Raw genomic sequence first — 21579 nt, 5'->3', positions numbered from 1 at the left:
GCACAATCATGGACTGATTTAAAAACCAATAGAAGAATCTCAAAATGAATTCTAAAACTCACAGGCTGCCAGTGCAGAGACCCTAAACCGGTATAATGTGTGCTCTCCGTCTTGTCTTTAGTAAGTACCCGTGCTGCAGCATTCTGTATGTTTTGCAGTTGGCTTTCTTGAGTAGACCAGACAGGAGCGCTTTACAGTTGTCAAGCCTGCTGATAATAAAAGCATGGAGGAGTCTCTCTGCATAGCAGAGAGAGAAACAGCCACACCTCAGCAATTTATTATACCTTTATTTAACTAGGCAAGTCAGTTAAGAACAGATTCTTATTTCAATGACAGCCTAGAAACAGTGGGTTAAATGCTTTGTTCAGGGGCAGAAAGACAGATTTGTACCTTGTCAGCTCGGGGATTTTATCTTGCAACCTTTCGGTTACTAGTCTAACACTCTAACCACTAGGCTACCTGCCGCCCAATGCCAGCAATGTTCCTCAGGTGGTAAAAAGCTATTCTGGTCACATTCAAGATTTTGTTCAGAATCTAAAATAACACCTAGGTTTTTTACCTGGTGTGTTATCTTTATTGCCCGTGAATAAATGAATAAAATGTGCTGCTAGATTCTCTCTCTGTGCTTTGGCTCTAACAATAAGTTAGCTGGAGGAAGTTGTGACCCATCCAAGATTTAAATCACTAATACAGTCTAATAATTTATCCATGGAGCTAAAATCCTCTGGTGACACAGAAATATAAAGCTGTGTATCGGCTGCGTAGCAGTGAAAATCAGTGCTGTGTTTTCTGATAATGCTGCCAAGGGGTAACATACTGTATATAAACTGAACAGTACCGGACCCAAAATCGAACCTTGTGGAACGCCACGTGATGTATTTTCTCTGAATTATGTTCACCAAGGGTGACAAAAAACCTGTGACCGCTTAAATAGGTCCTAAACCAATTTAGAACTGGACCAGAGAGGCCAACCCACCTCTCCAGTCTGTCCAGAAGGACATCATGGTCAAAGGTATCGAATGCAGCACTTCAATCTAAGAGTACAAGGACAGAGAGCTGTTTGGCATCTGTGTTGGCTCTAAGATAATTTACTACTTTAACTAAGACTGTCTCTGTGCTGTGGTGGGCACGAACACCAGATTGGAATTTTTCAAAAATACATTTGGCACTATTTAGATGTTTGAAAACCAATTTCTACACAATTTTGCTTAAGAATGGAAGGTTTGAGATTGGCTGAAAATTGCTAAGAGCTGAAGCATCTAGATTACTTTTCACCATAGCAGTTTTAATGCAGTGGGGAAAGTGCCTGTGAACAGGGAGCGATTAACAATAGCTTGCACTTCTTCAGATATGCAAATATGCAAACTGTTTTGAAGAAGGTGATGGGGATAGGATTGAGTAGGCAAGTAGAAAGCTTAAGTTGTGATATCACTTTCCTGAGCATGTCTGTCAACCAGAGAAAATAAATCCATATTGCCTTTGCGTGGTAGGCTAGAGCACATATCATCACACTTCCCATCGAATCAAATGTTATTAGTCACATGCGCCGAATACAACAGTGAAATGCTTACTTTCGAGCCCCTAACCAACAATGCCGTTTTAAAAAATACAGATAAAAGTAACAAGTAATTAAAGAGCAGCAGTAAAACAACAATAGTGAGATTATATACAGGGGGTACCGGTACAGAGTCAATGTGAGGGGGCACCGGTTAGTTTAGGTAATATGTACATGTAGGTAGAGTTATTAAAGTGACTATGCATAGATGATAACAACAAAGAGTAGCAGCGGTGTAAAAGTGTGAGTGTGTGTGGGGAGGGGGTAATGCAAATAGTTTGGGTAGCCATTTGCTTAGGTGTTTAGGATACTTTTGGCTTGGGGGTAGAAGCTATTTAGAAGCCTCTTGGACCTAGACTTGGCGCTACGGTACCGCTTGCCCTGCGATAGCAGAGAGAACAGTCTATGACTAGGCTGGCTGGAGTCTTTGACAATTTTTAGGGCCTTCCTCTGACACTGCCTGGAATAGAGGTCCTGGATTGCAGGAAGCTTGGCCCCAGTGATGTATTGGCCCATTCGCACTACCCTCTGTAGTGCCTTGCGGTCGGAGGCCGAGCAGTTGCCATACCAGGCAGTGATGCAACCAGTCAAGATGCTCTCTGGTGCAGCTGTAGAACCTTTTGAGGATCTGAGGAACCTCCTGAGGGGGAATAGGTTTTGTCGAGCCCTCAACACGTATGTCTTGGTGTGTTTGGACCATGTTAGTTTGTTGGTGATGTGAACACCAAGGAACTTGAAGCTCTCAACCTGCTCCACTGCAGCCCCATCGATGAGAATGGGGGTGTGCTCGGTCCTCTTTTTCCTGTAGTCCACAGTCATCTCCTTTGTCTTGATCACGTTGAGGGAGAGGTTGTTGTCCTGGCACCACACAGCCAGGTCTCTGACCTCCTCCATAAAGGTCTCGTCGTTGTCGGTGATCAGGCCTACCACTGTTGTGTCATCATCAAACTTAATGATGGTGTTGGAGTTGTGCCTGGCCGTGCAGTCATGAATGAACAGGTAGTACAGGAGGGGACTGAGTACGCACCCCTGAGGAGCCCCTGTGTTGAGGATCAGTGTGGCGGATGTGTTGTTACCTACCCTTACCACCTGGGGGGCGGCCCGTCAGGAAGTCCAGGATCCAGTTGCAGAGCAAGGTGTTTAGTCCCAGGGTCCTTAGCTCATTGATGTGCTTTGAGGGCACTATGGTGTTGAACGCTGAGCTGTAATCAATGAATGGCATTCTCACATTGTTGTTCCTTTTGTCCAGGTGGAAAAGGGCAGTGTGGAGTGCAATAGAGATTCCATCATCTGTGTATCTGTTTGGGCGGTATGCAAATTGGAGTGGGTCTAGGGTTTCTGGGATAATGGTGTTGATGTGAGCCATGACCAGCCTTTCAAATCACAGGTACTATGGTGGTCTGCTTAAAACATGTTGGTATTACAGACTCGGACAGGGAGAGGTTGAAAATGTCAGTGAAGACACTTGCCAGTTATTCAGCGCATGCTCGCATTACACATCCTGGTAATCCATCTGGCCCTGCGGCCTTGTGAATGTTGATCTTTTGAAAGGTCTTACTCACATCGGCTGCGGTGAGCGTGATCACACAGTCTTCCGGAATAGCTGGTGCTGTCATGCATGTTTCAGTGTTATTTGCCTCGAAGCGAGCATAGAAGTAGTCTAGCTCATCTGGTAGGCTCGTGTCACTGGGCAGCTCTCAGCTGTGCTTCCCTTTGTAGTCTATAATTGTTTGCAAGCCCTGCCACATCCGACGAGCATCAGAGCCGGTGTAATATGATTCGATCTTAGTCCTATATTGGCACTTTGCCTGTTTGATGGTTCGTCAGAGGGCTTAGCGTGATTTCTTATAAGCTTCCGGGTTAGAGTCCCGCTCCTTGAAAGCGGCAGCTCTAGCCATTAGCTCAGAGCGGATGTTGCCTGTAATCCATGGCTTCTGGTTGGGGTATGTACGTACGGCCACTGTGGGGACGATGTTATCGATGCACTTATTGATGAAGCCAATGACTGATGTGGTGTACCTCAACTAACACATTGACTCTGTACCGGTACCCCCCTGTATATAGTCTCGCTATTGTTATTTTACTGCTGCTCTTTAATTACTTGTTGCTTTTATTTCTTATTCTTAGCTGTATTTTTTTAAACTGCATTGTTTGTTATGGGCTTGTAAGTAACATTTCACTGTAAGGTGTCACGTTCCTGACCTGTTTTCTTTTGTCTTGTATTTATTTAGTTGGTCAGGGCGTGAGTTGGGTGGGTTTGTCTATGTGTGATTTTCTATGTTGGGATGTTTGTGTTCGGCCGGGTATGATTCTCAATCAGAGGCAGCTGTCAATCGTTGTCCCTGATTGAGAATCATACTTAGGCAGCCTGGGTTTCACGTGTGTTTTGTGGGTGTTTGTTCCTGTGTCAGGTTTTGTGCCACACAGGACTGTTTCGGTTTTGTCACGTTTGTTGGTTGTTTTGTATTTTGAAGTGTTTTGTTGACTTTCAGTAAATAATGAACACTGACCACTCTGCGTTTTGGTCCTCTCCTTCTGTCAGCGAGGACAGCCGTTACATAAGGACTACACCTGTTGTATTCGGCGCATGTGACTAATACAATTTGATTTGATTTGTACTCAATGCATCGGAGGAATCCTGGGAACATATTCTAGTCTGTGCTAGCAAAACAGTCCTGTAGCTTAGCATCTGCTTCATCTGACCACTTTTTTATTGATCTAGTCACTGGTGCTTCCTGCTTTAATTTTTGCTTGTAAGCATGAATCAGGGGGATAGAATTATGGTCAGATTTGCCAAATGGAGGGCGAGGGAGAGCTTTGTATGTGTCTCTGTGTGTGGAGTAAAGGTGGTCCAGAGTTTTTGTCCCTCTGGTGGCACATTTAACATGCTGATAGAAATTTGGCAAAACAGATTTAAGTTTCCCTGCATTAAAGTCCCCGGCTACTAGGAGCGCCGCCTCTGGGTGAGCGTTTTCTTGTTTGCTTATGGCGGAATACAGATCATTCAAGGCTATCTTAGTTCCAGCCTCTGACTGTGGTGGTATGTAAACAGCTGCAAAAAATACAGATAAACTCTCTAGGTAGATAGTGTGGTCTACAGCTTATCATGAGATACTCTACCTCAAGCTGTCACGTTCCTGACCTGTTTTCTGTTTAGTTTTGTGTGTTAGTTGGTCAGGACGTGAGTTTGGGTGGGCATTCTATGTTGTCTGTTTCTATGTTGGTTTAGGGTTGCCTGGTATGGCTCTCAATTGGAGGCAGGTGTTTGGCGTTCCTCTAATTGAGAGTCATATTTAGGTAGGCTGTTCACAGTGTTTGTTTGTGGGTGGTTGTCTCCTGTGTCTGTGTCGATGTTTGCACCATACGGGACTGTTTACGGTTTGTTCATTTATGTAGTCTGTTCATTTCGTTCTTCACGTTGTATGTAAGTTCGTTGTTCAGGTCTGTCTACTTTCGTTTTGTTATTTTGTATCATTTTCAAGTATAGTTCGTTTTCGTGTTTGTTCGTTTTGTTTATTTAAAATAAAAATCATCATGTATTCACAACCCGCTGCGCCTTGGTTCGATCACTACTCCTCCTCTTCTTATGAAGAGAGAGAGGAACGCCGTTACAGAACCACCCACCTATCCAGAGCCAAGCAGCGGTGTAAACGGAGTAAGGGACAGCGAAAGAAGGAGGAATGGACTTGGGACGATGTATTGGACGGTAAAGGTTGCTACACATGGGAGGAGATCCTGGCTGGAAGGGATCGCCTCCCATGGGAACAGGTGGAGGCACTGAGGAGAGCAGAGGCTACTGGGTTGAAGAACCGGAGTTATGAGGGGACGCGTCTTGCACGGAAGCCCGAAAAGCCCGTGAGTAACTCCCAAAAATTTCTTGGGGGGGGGCTAAGGGGTTGTGGGCCAAGGGCAGGTAGGAGACCTGCGCCCACTTCCCAGGCTAACCGTGGAGAGCGGGAGTACGGGCAGACACCGTGTTACGCAGTAGAGCGCACGGTGTCTCCTGTACGTGTGCATAGCCCGGTGCGGGTTATTCCACCTCCCCGCACTGGCAGGGCTAGATTGAGTATTGAGCCGGATGTCATGAAGCCGGCCCTACATATCTGGCCACCAGTGCGTCTCCTCGGGCCGGTTTACATGGCACCAGCCTTACGCATGGTGTCCCCGGTTCGCCTACATAGCCCGGTGCGGGTTATTCCACCTCCCCGCACTGGTCGGGCAACGGGGAGCATTCAACCAGGTAAGGTTGGTCAGGCTCAATGCTCAAGGGAGCCAATACGCCTGCACGGTCCGGTATTTCCGGCGCCACCTCCCCGCCCCAGCCTAGTACCTACAGTGCCTACACTACGCACTAGGCTACCAGTGCATTTCCAGAGCCCTGTTCCTCCTCCACGCACTCTCCCTATAGTGCGTGTATCCAGGTTCGGTGCCTCCAGTTCCGGCACCACGCACTAAGCCTCCTGTGCGTCTCCAGAGCCCTGTACACACTGTTTCTTCTCCCCCTACTAATCCTGATGTGCTTGCCCTCAGCCCGGTGTCACCAGTGCCGGTACCACGCACCAGGTATAGAGTGGGCTTTGAGAGTCCAGTGTGCCCTGTCCCTGCTCCCCGCACTAGTATGAAGGTGCGTGTCCTTAGCCCGGTGCCTCCAGTTCCGGCACCACGCACCAGGTCTACAGTGCGCCTTATCCGGCCAGAGCCATCCGTCTCCCGAGCGCCATCTGAGCCATCCGTCTCCCGAGCGCCATCTGAGCCATCCGTCTACCCAGCGCCGTCTGAGCCATCCGTCTACCCAGCGCCATCTGAGCCATCCGTCTCCCCAGCGCCGTCTGAGCCATCCGTCTGCAATGAGCCTGCAAAGCCGCCCGTCTGCCATGAGCCTGCAAAGCCGCCCGTCTGCCATGAGCCTACAGAGCCGTCCGCCAGACAGGAGCCGCTAGAGCCGTCCGCCAGACAGGAGCCGCTAGAGCCGCCCGTCAGACAGGATCTGCCAGAGCCGCCAACCAGACAGGATCTGCCAGAGCCGCCAACCAGACAGGATCTGCCAGAGCCGCCAATCAGACAGGATCTGCCAGAGCCGCCAATCAGACAGGATCTGCCAGAGCCGCCAGCCAGACAGGATCTGCCAGAGCCGCCAGCCAGACAGGATCTGCCAGAGCCGTCAGCGAGCCATGAGCAGCCAGAGCCGTCAGCGAGCCATGAGCAGCCAGAGCCGTCAGCGAGCCATGAGCAGCCAGAGCCGTCAGAGAGCCATGAGCAGCCAGAGCCGTTAGAGAGCCATGAGCAGCCAGATCCGTCAGCCAGCCATGGGCCATCCCTCAGTCCGGAGCTGCAGTCCTTCAGTCCGGAGCTGCAGTCCCTCAGTCCGGAGCTGCCATTCTTCAGTCCGGAGCTGCCCCTTATCCTGGTGCTGCCCCTTACCCTGGTGCTGCCCCTGACCCTGGTACTGTCCCTGACCCTAGTACTGCCCCTGACCCTGGTACTGCCTCTTACCCTGGTACTGCCCCTTAGTCCGGAACTGCCCCTGAATGCAATGGGGTTAAGGTGGAGGGGGGTCGTTTGGAGGAAGCCTAGGAGGTGTTTAGGTACTGTGGTGACGTGGGGACCGCGACCAGAGCCGGAGCCGCCACCGTGGATGGAAGCCCACCCAGACCCTCCCCTAGACTGTGTATGGTGCGCCCGGAGTTCGCGCCTCAAGGGGGGGGTTATGTCACGCCCTGGCCTTATTATTCTTTGTTTTCTTGATTATTTTAGTTAGGTCAGGGTGTGACATGGGGAATGTTTATGTTTTGTTGGTTTTGGGTGTTTATTTGGTAAAGGGGTTATGGGGTGTAGTAGATGGTTTTGTGTTGAGTGTATATGTCTAGCGTTGTCTATGTTGGTTAGTTATCTAGGAGAGTCTATGGTTACCTGAATGAGTTCCCAATTAGAGACAGCTGATTTCGGTTGTCTCTGATTGGGAGCCTTATTTAGGGTAGCCATAGGCTCTCATTGATTGTGGGTAATTGTCTATGTAAGAACGTTTGTAGCCAGTGTGTGTAAGTGCACAACGTTTGTAGCTTCACGGTCGTTTTGTTATTTTGTTGTTTTGTTAAAGTGTTTTTGTGTCGTGTTCATCTTCGTGGTGTAAAATAAAAGAAGATGGCTTATTTCCCAACTGCTGCGTTTTGGTCCGTCAATCCGCCACACGATCGTGACACAAGCGAGCAATAGCTCAAAACTTCCTTAGATATTGTGCACCAGCTGTTATTTACAAAAATACATAGTCCCCCGCCACTTGTCTTACCAGACGCCGCTGTTCTATCCTGCCGGTGCAGTGTATAACCAACCAGCTGTATGTTGATAGTGTCGTCGTTCAGCCATGACTCCGTAAAGCGTAAGATATTACAGTTCTGAATGTCCCGTTGGTAGTTTTGTCTTCCATGTAGGTCATCTATTTAATTCTCCAGAGATTGCACGTTTGCTAGAAGAATGGAAGGAAGTGGGGGTTTATTCAATCACGTCCGAATTATCAGAAGGCAGCCCGCCCTCCGGCCCCTTTTTCTCCGCCTCCTCTTCACGCAAATCACAGGGATCTGAGCCTGTTCTCGAGAAAGCAGTATATCATTCGCGTTGGGCTCCAGGAGGGAGTTGATGTCATGGACAATGGCTCCTGGGTGACAGAGGACCTTGGTCAGTCAACAGATCGTAGGCAAGCCAAAATCTCTCAGTATCGAGCTGCCCACAATGATGGTGGTCGTGATGGAATCCGATGGGGAAGCGATCTGCTCAACTATGGCGGCCAGGATCCGTGCTGACTCTCGGGGCTGGTAGATCCGTCTCAAGCGGGGAAAAACTGTTTGATAGCTGGGTCAGATCTTCTTGGATAGATGAAGGGTGGCCAGACTGCCTCCCCGATCTCTTACGCCTTGCGAGTGTCCAGTCTCCCATGGTCCGTGGAGTTGAACTGAACATCTGTCCGTTGGATTGGGACAGATCAACCCTGCACAACTCACCGACAGCTTTGCTATCAGGCATTTAAAACTGAGATTCGGTTTGCCTGGGTTACAGCAAAGTTGGTGTACTTATAAAAGCAGGTTGTTCTTTTCTCGCAGCCGAGCTAACAGCCGAAGGATCTCTTCCCTAAACTGCTTGATGGTGTTGCATTTAGGTCAGACAAATCCCTGTCCATTTTCCAGTTCCACCTTATCTTCATCTTGTGTGGAAATCATCTTACACCTGAAGTATTTGTGCCCAGCCGTGGATAAAAGCACTGGTGGGTTAGCACTGCTAGCGTTAGCCTGCTCCATTTTCATGATGGCTAACTGCTACATAACAGGAACACAAACTTGCTGTCCCAGATGTAAAGGCTGACCGCATTGCAGACTGCGTAGCAATACAAACTTAAGCTATGATTAAAAACGATTTCATGAAAACTATTTTATATAAACAACAAACCGAGTGTAGACTATCTCCTTGTGTTAGGAATCTCCTGGTTCACAGGCCACATCAGGCCTGCAAGTCACATTATGCTGGCTGGCAAAGTGATGTGTAATTTCTATTGATCGGAATCCAGACAGTGTTAGGATATCCAACAAGTGGAATTGTTAATCACCCGCATCCTGTATTCAGAATGTGTCAGGACTTCTAGGAGTAGTGGGTTTGGAGTCAGGCGCAGAGAGCAGAGGGTTTAGGACAATCGTATTTATTCCGGTACAGAAACGGTCACGCCAAAAACACCAGGCGTATACAACTGACCGGCCCAAAAACAGGACCCAAACAGTCCGGAGAAAATAAGATAAAAATGCACATCCACAAACTAACAGAGGAACAAGCCCGCACAAAAGCAGGCGGGCATACCTGGCTTAAATAGCCCTAACCAAAACCCAAACAAGAAACAGGTGTAACCAATAAGACAAAACTAACAGAAAAGGAAAATGGGATCGGTGGCAGCTAGTAGACCGGTGACGACGACAACCGAGCGCCGCCCGAACAGGAAGAGGAGCCACTTTCGGTGGGAGTCGTGACAGAATGACTGCCAGTGTAGGGAAGATTAAATACTGACACTACCTCAACCATCTAAACTTGAACAACCATCTAAATTACGGGTGCAATAAATCCAACAGATTGGATTCGTTTAGGAAACTGTATTAATGTTTTTTTTGTGTAGCATAAAATCTATTAACCAATCACTCTAATTGCAAAAACACAGATATTACAGTAAAACAAAACATTCTGAAATTCTCACTCAAATAGAGCATGCTGGGAAATATTATATATGGTTCTATGTAGAACCCTTCTTGCCTTCCAAATAATTATTCTTGCCTCCCAAAGAATCATCAAAGAACCCTTTCTTCCAAAATGGCTCTTATGATGTTAAAGTTTCTAGGTAGAACCTTTGCCTTACAATGAAGACTTGCCTTCCAAAAAGGGTTCTCCTGATCAAAACGGTTCTAGGTAGAACCCTATCCCTCTGCAAAGAACCCGTTTGGAACCCTTTTTTTCTAAGAGTGTGTAGTATGAAGTGATGTCATTAGTGTCACTATTAATATCACTATTAATGACTCCCTATCAAATTTGAGGTGTGATCCCTTAAGCTCCCCCGTCTGTATATAGCTCCTGTAGGCCCCTATGGAGCTTAGCTTGTTGCAGCAGTGCATTTTTACTGGTGCTTTGACAGGTCCTCTTCTGGAATGCACCCACATACAACCCCCTCACATACACGCTTGCAAGAAAGCATGCACGCACACACACATTCACACACACACAAACCCATCAGGTCACAGTGCCCTCAGATTCACCTCCAATGAAATGTTCACATGTAATGAAAAGGGCTGGACATGATGCACCAGTTCATGGTCAGTATTCATGAGTGAAATTGGCCAGTGCTCTGCAATACCCCCAGAGGCATTAGAACCAAATGTGTTGATCCTGGTAGTTTGAACATTCCCACAGCAATTTACCACAGCCATTTTGCTTGGCCTCATATTGATACATTCATCATCCTATCTCTAATGACAAAAAGCTTCAAGGGCTAATATTGGGCAACATAACAATTCACACATTAATGAAACATTTATATGGGATTTTAAAAAAAATGAAAACGAAGCAATGCCTGTTGAACAGGAACATGCTTCTCTTTGAGGGCTGACCAAAACCAGAACCCCTCTGCCGTTGTTGGCACTTCATGAAAATTTGCATGTGACAGTGAGAAAATTAGCGTGTGATCTTTTTAGAGTTTTTAGAAAATTCAGAGCTGCAGCTGGGAAGGAACAAAAACAAATCCTGTCTAAATTGTTGATTTTACACATTAATAATGCAAGGCTTTGTAATCGATTCACCACTACACTTTGACCCACTCGCCCTCTGAAGGTTTCTACTCAGATGAATTAGTTCATCTCCTGATGTACTGTAGCCACTCCAACAGCCTCCATCAAACCTAGCCTGTACAGATTGGTGGGTAGCCTCTACTTATTGGTGGATAGCCTTTACTTATTGGTGGATAGCTATTACTTATTGGCAGATAGCTATTACTTATCGGCGGATAGGCTTTACATATTGGTAGATAGCCCATACATATTGGTAGATAGCCCTTACATATTGGTAGATTGGCCATACATATTGGTAGATTGGCCATACATATTGGTAGATTGGCCATACATATTGGTAGATTGGCCATACATATTGGTAGATAGCCAAGATAGGCCATACATATTGGTAGATTGGCCATACATATTGGTAGATTGGCCATACATATTGGTAGATTGGCCATACATATTGGTAGATAGCCAAGATAGGCCATACATATTGGTAGATAGTCATTTTCCTCAGACAATACAGCCATCTACATGATGCAGCTCTGCTGAACTCTGCATACTCTTCCCTAGCAGTCAAAGCCACACAGAGCAATAGCATTAGCCTAGCGTAGCATCTAAGATGAGCCATATGTGATACGCTAATAGCATTTTGTCCCAGATACATAGCATTGACGCAAACACCTATGTGTTTTGCATATATCACAGAATTTTCAAAGGGAGCATCCCATTTTCAACCTCTCCTTGTCCAAGTCTGTAATCCCCACATGTTTCAAGCTGACTACCATCATTCCTGTTCCCAAAAACTCTAATGATGATTTGAAAAAAGCAATTTGAAAAGCATGAGCTCTGCTTAGTTTTTTTGCACGGGCTGTACATAGTACATCAGTCACTCATTCACAATTTGACAAGCACTTGAAAATGCCTTGAATTTTACGGCGGCATCCCCTTTGTGTGGCCATAATACACCCTAAAATAATCCATGCCTTTTGCCGCCAGTGGCTGTTGTGCCCTTGGCCCGGAGTGCTGTGCGCTCCGAATCACCTCTCGCTCACATGCCTCTCCATCACGTGATGGGGTCTTTCTCACAGGCTTCAAGTGAAGACAAACACATCGGGGATGCAACTGTGTGTGTCCTTATCCAATTCCGAGGTGCAAATTGAAGATATTGGATGAACTGTCCACATGTACTTTTCATCAGTCAATGAGATGAGTAGGCCTAACAAACAGCAAAATCTCAAGCCTATGTCAATCTACTAACCCCCATAGTACAAAAGTTGACCTATTCTATTCCAAACATAGTCTGGGACAGTTGTGGGATGCGATAGATCCCAAATTAATACAACTACTAGCATCTAAAAAAATAACGTTTTACCCACTGTGGCTGACGCAACAGATCAGAACGTTTGGCTTAAAATGTTGATAAACTATTAGGCTATTTCTTCACATTATAAGTGCAGCAATGCACACATGGTAGTAGGCTATAAGCACAAATGTTCCATTAGTGGAAAACACCATTATCAAAAGTGACCTCAAATGCAATTATGCATGTAATGCTTTTATTATAAGGGTGCATTTTTATGGTGAAAATGATCTTCCCCAAACTCGAAACTGTCCGACTATGAATTGAAAAGTTGGAAAAAGGCAGTATTTCTTATGCTGGGCATCATTCACAAGTGATAGGCTAATATTGTCACCCATCAGACTATTCTTGATTTAGTAAAATAATATATGAGTGAAATTTGTTTTGATTTAGAATGGACCATTATCATGCACCTGCATCGAAACAGTGGCAGAGGGGAAAAAAAATATTCATGCCAGCCAGGCAGTGGTGGAGAAAGTAGTCAAAAGTCATACTTGAGTAGAAGTAAAGATGCCTTAATAAAAAATGACTGAAGTAAAAGTCTCACAGTAAAATACCCACTGAGTAAAAGTCTAAAAGTATTTGGTTTGAAATATACTTAAGTAAACAAGTAAATGGAATTGCTAAAAATTTACTTAAGTATCAAAAGTAAAATTATTAATAATTTCAAATTACTTATATTATGCAATCCAGACAGGACAATGTTCTTGTTTTTTTTAACATTCATGGATTGCCAGGTGTACACTACCACACTCTGACATTAATTTACAAACAAAGCATGTGTTTAGTGAGTCTTCCAGATATTATTTATTTATTTCACCTTTATTTAACCAGGTAGGCCAGTTGAGAACAAGTTCTCATTTACAACTGCGACCTGGCCAAGATAAAGCAAAGCAGTGCGACAAAAAAACAACACATAAACAAACGTACAGTCAATAACACAATAGAAAAAAATAGGAGGTAGTAGGGATGACCAGGGATATTCTCTTGATAAGTTGTGTGAATTGGACCATTTTCCTGTCAAAAAAGTACTTTTGGGTGTCAGGGAAAATGTATGAAGTAAAAAGTACATTATTAAGTAAAAGTAAAAGTAGTTAAAAATTGTAATAGTGAAGTACAGATACCCAAAAAATCTACTTAAGTAAAACTACTTTAATGTACTACTTAAGTACTTTACACCACTGCAGCCAGGTAGGCTATACTCCTGTTGTAAATAAGCAATGTGCTTAATATTAGGAAAGTTGAGAAATAAATATAGTAGGCCTAGCCTAAGTAAAGCTGATGTGTTTTCTTAAATCAAATAACTTGTGTGGGTAGTGAGAAGTTGTGCTGTTGCCAAAGAATCAGCGATTTGTGTGATTGTCATTTTTTGTCTTCATTCCACCTATTGAGTTCTATATACAAGGTGTTACTTTCTTTACTTGTATTTGTTTCTTAATCAGGAGCCAGTGACGTGAACAGATTATAGGGTCCTACTGTAGCTCTAGTCCATACACCATACACACATGACTATTAACCATACACACATGACTATTAACCATACACACATGACTATTAACCATACACACATGACTATTAACCATACACACATGACTACATGACTATTAACCATACACACATGACTATTAACCATACACACATGACTATTAACCATACACACATGACTACATGACTATTAACCATACACACATGACTATTAACCATACACACATGACTATTAACCATACACACATGACTACATGACTATTAACCATACACACATGACTATTAACCGAACACACATGACTATTAACCGTACACACATGACTATTAACCGTACACACATGACTATTAACCGTACACACATGACTATTAACCGTACACACATGACTATTAACCATACACACATGACTATTAACCATACACACATGACTATTAACCATACACACATGACTATTAACCATACACACATGACTATTAACCATACACACATGACTATTAACCATACACACGACTATTAAACATACACACATGACTATTAACCATACACACATGACTATTAACCATACACATATGACTACATGACTATTAACCATACACGCATGACTATTAACCATACACACATGACTATTAACCATACACACATGACTATTAACCATACACACATGACTACATGACTATTAACCATACACACATGACTATTAACCATACACACATGACTATTAACCATACACACATGACTATTAACCGTACACACATGACTACATGACTATTAACCATACACACATGACTATTAACCATACACACATGACTATTAACCATACACACATGACTACATGACTATTAACCATACACACATGACTATTAACCATACACACATGACTATTAACCATACACACATGACTATTAACCATACACACATGACTACATGACTATTAACCATACACACATGACTATTAACCATACACACATGACTATTAACCATACACGCATGACTATTAACCATACACACATGACTACATGACTATTAACCATACACACATGACTATTAACCATACACACTTGACTATTAACCATACACACATGACTATTAACCATACACACATGACTATTAACCATACACACATGACTACATGACTATTAACCATACACACATGACTATTAACCATACACACATGACTACATGACTATTAACCATACACACATGACTATTAACCATACACACATGACTATTAACCATACCAACATGACTATTAACCATACACGCATGACTATTAACCATACACGCATGACTATTAACCATACACGCATGACTATTAACCATACACGCATGACTATTAACCATACACACATGACTACATGACTATTAACCATACACACATGACTATTAACCATACACACATGACTATTAACCATACACACATGACTATTAACCATACACGCATGACTATTAACCATACACACATGATTATTAACCATACACACATGACTATTAACCATACACACATGACTCCATGACTATTAACCATACACACATGACTATTAACCATACACACATGACTATTAACCATACACACATGACTACATGACTATTAACCATACACACATGACTATTAACCATACAGGCATGACTATTAACCATACACGCATGACTATTAACCATACACACATGACTATTAACCGTACACACATTACTATTAACCATACACACATGACTACATGACTATTAACCATACACACATGACTACATGACTATTAACCATACACACATGACTACATGACTATTAACCATACACACATGACTATTAACCGTACACACATGACTATTAACCATACACACATGACTACATGACTATTAACCATACACATGACTATTAACCATACACACATGACTATTAACCATACACACATGACTACATGACTATTAACCATACACACATGACTATTAACCATACACACATGACTACATGACTATTAACCATACACACATGACTATTAACCATACACACATGACTACATGACTATTAACCATACACACATGACTATTAACCATACACACATGACTATTAACCATACACACATGACTACATGACTATTAACCATACACACATGACTATTAACCATACACACATGACTACATGACTATTAACCATACACACATGACTATTAACCATACACACATGACTATTAACCATACACACATGACTATTAACCATACACACATTACTATTAACCATACACACATGACTACATGACTATTAACCATACACACATGACTATTAACCATACACACATGACTACATGACTATTAACCATACACACATGACTATTAACCATACACACATGACTATTAACCGTACACACATGACTATTAACCATACACACATGACTACATGACTATTAACCATACACACATGACTATTAACCATACACACATGACTATTAACCATACACGCATGACTATTAACCATACACGCATGACTATTAACCATACACACATGACTATTAACCATACACACATGACTATTAACCATACACACATGACTATTAACCATACACACATGACTATTAACCATACACGCATGACTATTAACCATACACACATGACTATTAACCATACACGCATGACTATTAACCATACACACATGACTATTAACCATACACACATGACTATTAACCATACACACATGACTATTAACCATACACACATGACTATTAACCATACACACATGACTATTAACCATACACGCATGACTATTAACCATACACACATGACTATTAACCATACACACATGACTATTAACCATACACACATGACTATTAACCATACACACATGACTATTAACCATACACACATGACTATTAACCATACACACATGACTATTAACCATACACACATGACTATTAACCGTACACACATGACTACATGACTATTAACCATACACACATGACTATTAACCATACACACATGACTATTAACCATACACGCATGACTATTAACCATACACACATGACTACATGACTATTAACCATACACACATGACTATTAACCATACACACATGACTACATGACTATTAACCATACACACATGACTATTAACCATACACACATGACTATTAACCATACACACATGACTACATGACTATTAACCATACACACATGACTATTAACCATACACACATGACTATTAACCATACACACATGACTATTAACCATACACACATGACTACATGACTATTAACCATACACACATGACTATTAACCATACACACATGACTATTAACCATACACGCATGACTATTAACCATACACACATGACTATTAACCATACACACATGACTATTAACCATACACACATGACTACATGACTATTAACCATACACACATGACTACATGACTATTAACCATACACACATGACTATTAACCATACACACATGACTATTAACCATACCAACATGACTATTAACCATACACGCATGACTATTAACCATACACGCATGACTATTAACCATACACGCATGACTATTAACCATACACACATGACTACATGACTATTAACCATACACACATGACTATTAACCATACACACATGACTATTAACCATACACACATGACTATTAACCATACAGACATGACTATTAACCATACACACATGACTATTAACCATACACACATGACTATTAACCATACACGCATGACTATTAACCATACACACATGATTATTAACCATACACACATTACTATTAACCATACACACATGACTACATGACTTAACCATACACACATGACTATTAACCATACACACATGACTATTAACCATACACACATGACTACATGACTATTAACCATACACACATGACTATTAACCATACACACATGACTATTAACCATACACACATGACTACATGACTATTAACCATACACACATGACTATTAACCATACACACATGACTACATGACTATTAACCATACACACATGACTATTAACCATACACACATGACTATTAACCATACACGCATGACTATTAACCATACACACATGACTATTAACCGTACACACATTACTATTAACCATACACACATGACTACATGACTATTAACCATACACACATGACTACATGACTATTAACCATACACACATGACTACATGACTATTAACCATACACACATGACTATTAACCGTACACACATGACTATTAACCATACACACATGACTACATGACTATTAACCATACACATGACTATTAACCATACACACATGACTATTAACCATACCAACATGACTATTAACCATACACGCATGACTATTAACCGTACACGCATGACTATTAACCATACACGCATGACTATTAACCGTACACGCATGACTATTAACCGTAAAACGCATGAATATTAACCGTAAAACGCATGAATATTAACCGTACACGCATGACTATTAACCATACACACATGACTATTAACCATACACGCATGACTATTAACCGTACACGCATGAATATTAAAAGTACACGCATGACTATTAACCATACACACATGACTATTAACCATACACGCATGACTATTAACCGTACACGCATGAATATTAACCGTACACGCATGACTATTAACCGTACACACATGAATATTAACCATACACACATGACTATTAACCATACACACATGACTATTAACCATACACGCATGACTATTAACCGTACACGCATGAATATTAACCGTACACACATGACTATTAACCATACACACATGACTATTAACCATACACACATGACTATTAACCATACACACATGAATATTAACCATACACGCATGAATATTAACCATACACGCATGAATATTAACCATACACGCATGAATATTAACCATACACGCATGACTATTAACCGTACACGCATGAATATTAACCGTACACGCATGAATATTAACCATACACGCATGAATATTAACCGTACACGCATGAATATTAACCGTACACGCATGAATATTAACCGTACACGCATGAATATTAACCGTACACGCATGAATATTAACCGTACACGCATGAATATTAACCGTACACGCATGAATATTAACCGTACACGCATGAATATTAACCGTACACGCATGAATATTAACCGTACACGCATGAATATTAACCGTACACGCATGAATATTAACCGTACACGCATGAATATTAACCGTACACACATGAATATTAACCACGCATGAATATTAACCATACACATATGACGGAGTGTATCTATGAAATAATGTGTGTAGGAAAGCTAAGCAGGCATGGGACTGATCTGCAAATGTTCTGAATTCCTCGGGTGTGAAAGTTCTGAATTAATCCGATATGAAAGTTCTGAATCCCTCAGGTATGAATGTTCTGAATTCCTCGGGTGTGAAAGTTCTGAATTAATCCGATATGAAAGTTCTGAATTCCTCAGGTATGAATGTTCTGAATTCCTCGGGTGTGAAAGTTCTGAATGAATCCGATATGAAAGTTCTGAATTCCTCAGGTATGAATGTTCTGAATTCCTCGGGTGTGAAAGTTCTGAATGAATCCGATATGAAAGTTCTGAATTCCTCAGGTATGAATGTTCTGAATTCCTCAGTTATGAAAGTTATGAATTCATCATGTGTGAATGTTCTGAATTCCTCAGGTATGAATGTTCTGAATTCCTCAGGAATGAATGTTCTGAATTCCTCAGGTAGATAAATTCTGAATTCCTCAGGTATGAAAGCATAGATGCATACATGTGTTTCCTTTCTAGTAAAATGCTTGACCGGCGGGAATGGGATTTTACAGCTATCAATGGATGAAATACAGTTCTCTCTCTCACTCACTCTCTCTCTCTCTCTCTGGTGTATGTGTCTCTGTGTGTGAAGGAGAGATTTTTCTACAATCCTAAATACCTAGGCTCTATCATTTCTGCAGTGTGTGTATCATGATTTGCTTGTTCTTTTGATTTATGAAGTGTCACTGACGGGCATTAATTTGACTGTGCTTTGGCAACATGGGGCTACTCCTGTGCATTTGTAATCAAAAGAGAGAGAAGGAGAGGGAGTGAGATGCTTGTTAATGTCTGTTTGTGAAATTAATTTAATAGTTTGTAATTAAGGTAAACATGGGTAGAAGAAACGTAACTTGGCCTTACCCATACTTCTCAACATCAACATGTTTGAAATGCAAAGAGACCCACAGTATCTAAGACCACAAACCTATTAGACTGGCTGTGTCTTCAGAATGTTGTCTTCACGGCCAATTGTCTTGTGGGTTTCTTGTTAACCGTGTTTAACATCTCTCTCTCTCTCTCTCTCTCTCTCTCTCTCTCTCTCTCTCTCTCTCTCTCTCTCTCTCTCTCTCTCTCTCTCTCTCTCTCTCTCTCTCTCTCTCTCTCTCTCTCTCTCTCTCTCTCTCTCTCTCTCTCTCTCTCTCTCTCTCTCTCTCTCTCTCTCTCTATTCAATTCAAATTGTCTCTCTCTCTCTCTATTCAATTCAAATTGTCTCTCTCTCTCTCTATTCAATTCAAATTGTCTCTCTCTCTCTCAATTCAATTCAAATTGTCTCTCTCTTTCTGGCAGGATGTCTGAGGGGCTGTCACAGCAGGAGAGAAGCCAGGCTATAGCGGTAAGTGATGAGATCATCATGCCACATGTGTTACACTCTCACCCTCAAAACACTTTCTATACAGTACAATCTACACAGATTGACATACTCCGACATTACTGAGCAGGGAAACGATTGCAGCACCTAATATGCTTGTATACAGTAGTAGATGGACTGGTTTGGGTTTGATGGATTTTATTGGAGATTTCCTCATCCACTTTCATTTACATCTTGAGCTTTCCCGAGGGTGTTCCATGAGCGTTTCGCGCATTCATCTTTTGCGGCTTTAATCATTCATTCTTACCAACTGGGAAGGAGAATTAAAACCTTTCATTCCTAAGCCTGTGTCTTTTAGCCCCAAACTCTCTTTCTCCTCTCCTCTATCTTGCTCTCCTTCTACCAAGCTTTCGCTACATCTTTATCTGCCCTACACACACACACAGACACACACACACACACACACACACACACACACACACACACACAATTATATTTAAAGATTCTGCCTTATTCTATCTCTGCCTGGATGGAGAGAGAGGAGAGAGGTACTCACATGCCTCCATCTCTAGACTCCATCTCTAAATCCATCTCTACCTCCCCCTTCCTCTACCCACCCTTTTCCCTCTCTCTCTACCCCTCTCCCTACCTCTCTTTCTCCCTCCATCTCTCTCTGTCTCCTTCTCTCATTCTTTCAATTTAATTTGTACCGTTTTTAATAATGCTGCATGAGCAAAACCTACAGACAGACCTAGCCAAGGCCAGTGCTGCAGACTGCACAGTTTAAATGCGCACTGTAAATAAAAAAGCTAACAAACACTCACTTCCAATACCCTCAACTCCCCTCCCCTCTCTTTCTATAACGATAGTCAAATAATTGAGCTTATTCTGCCCATATGGTAATTGAACCCACTACCGTAGTGTTATAACTCTGCACTCTAACCAACTGAGCCAGCCATCTTTAACCTTTTATTTAACTAGGCAAGTCAGTTAAGAACAAATTCTTATTTACAATGACAGCCTACCCTGGTGAACATTGTCATTTTGGCTCACTCAGGGAAGAACTGATCCGAGATCGGATTGTAGCGTGAATAAGAAATATCTCACTTTCTGAAAAGTTACAGTTGGATTCCTAGCTTACCTTGTCAAAAGCTATGCAGTGGCAGCTCTATGCAGAGTGAAGAGAGGGAGGAAATACATGCATTTTCATACTGTGCTAAAAAAACTGAGGGGAACAGAGACATAGACAGATGTGGAGAAAACAATCACAGACAGGGCCAGCTTATCCAACACAGAGCAAA

At 42.3% G+C, this 21579-nt stretch overlaps 1 protein-coding gene across 4 annotated transcripts in view; it reads left to right on the top strand.

The window, feature by feature from the left end:
• The window catches only part of LOC139539576 (paralemmin-1-like), a 70998-nt gene that overhangs the window by 14542 nt on the left and 34877 nt on the right, over positions 1 to 21579 (top strand). For all 4 annotated transcript variants that reach the window (XM_071342643.1, XM_071342645.1, XM_071342646.1 and 1 more), the window contains exon 2: positions 20257 to 20302. In XM_071342643.1, coding sequence (XP_071198744.1) covers positions 20257 to 20302 — 46 coding nt within the window. The remainder of the gene's footprint in view (positions 1 to 20256; positions 20303 to 21579) is intronic.

This window comes from Salvelinus alpinus, chromosome 15 (assembly GCF_045679555.1).
Source record: "Salvelinus alpinus chromosome 15, SLU_Salpinus.1, whole genome shotgun sequence".
Classification (NCBI taxonomy): Eukaryota; Metazoa; Chordata; class Actinopteri; order Salmoniformes; family Salmonidae; genus Salvelinus; species Salvelinus alpinus.
The sequence above is the reverse complement of the archived record's forward strand: the minus strand, read 5'-3'. Positions and strand labels throughout refer to the sequence as shown.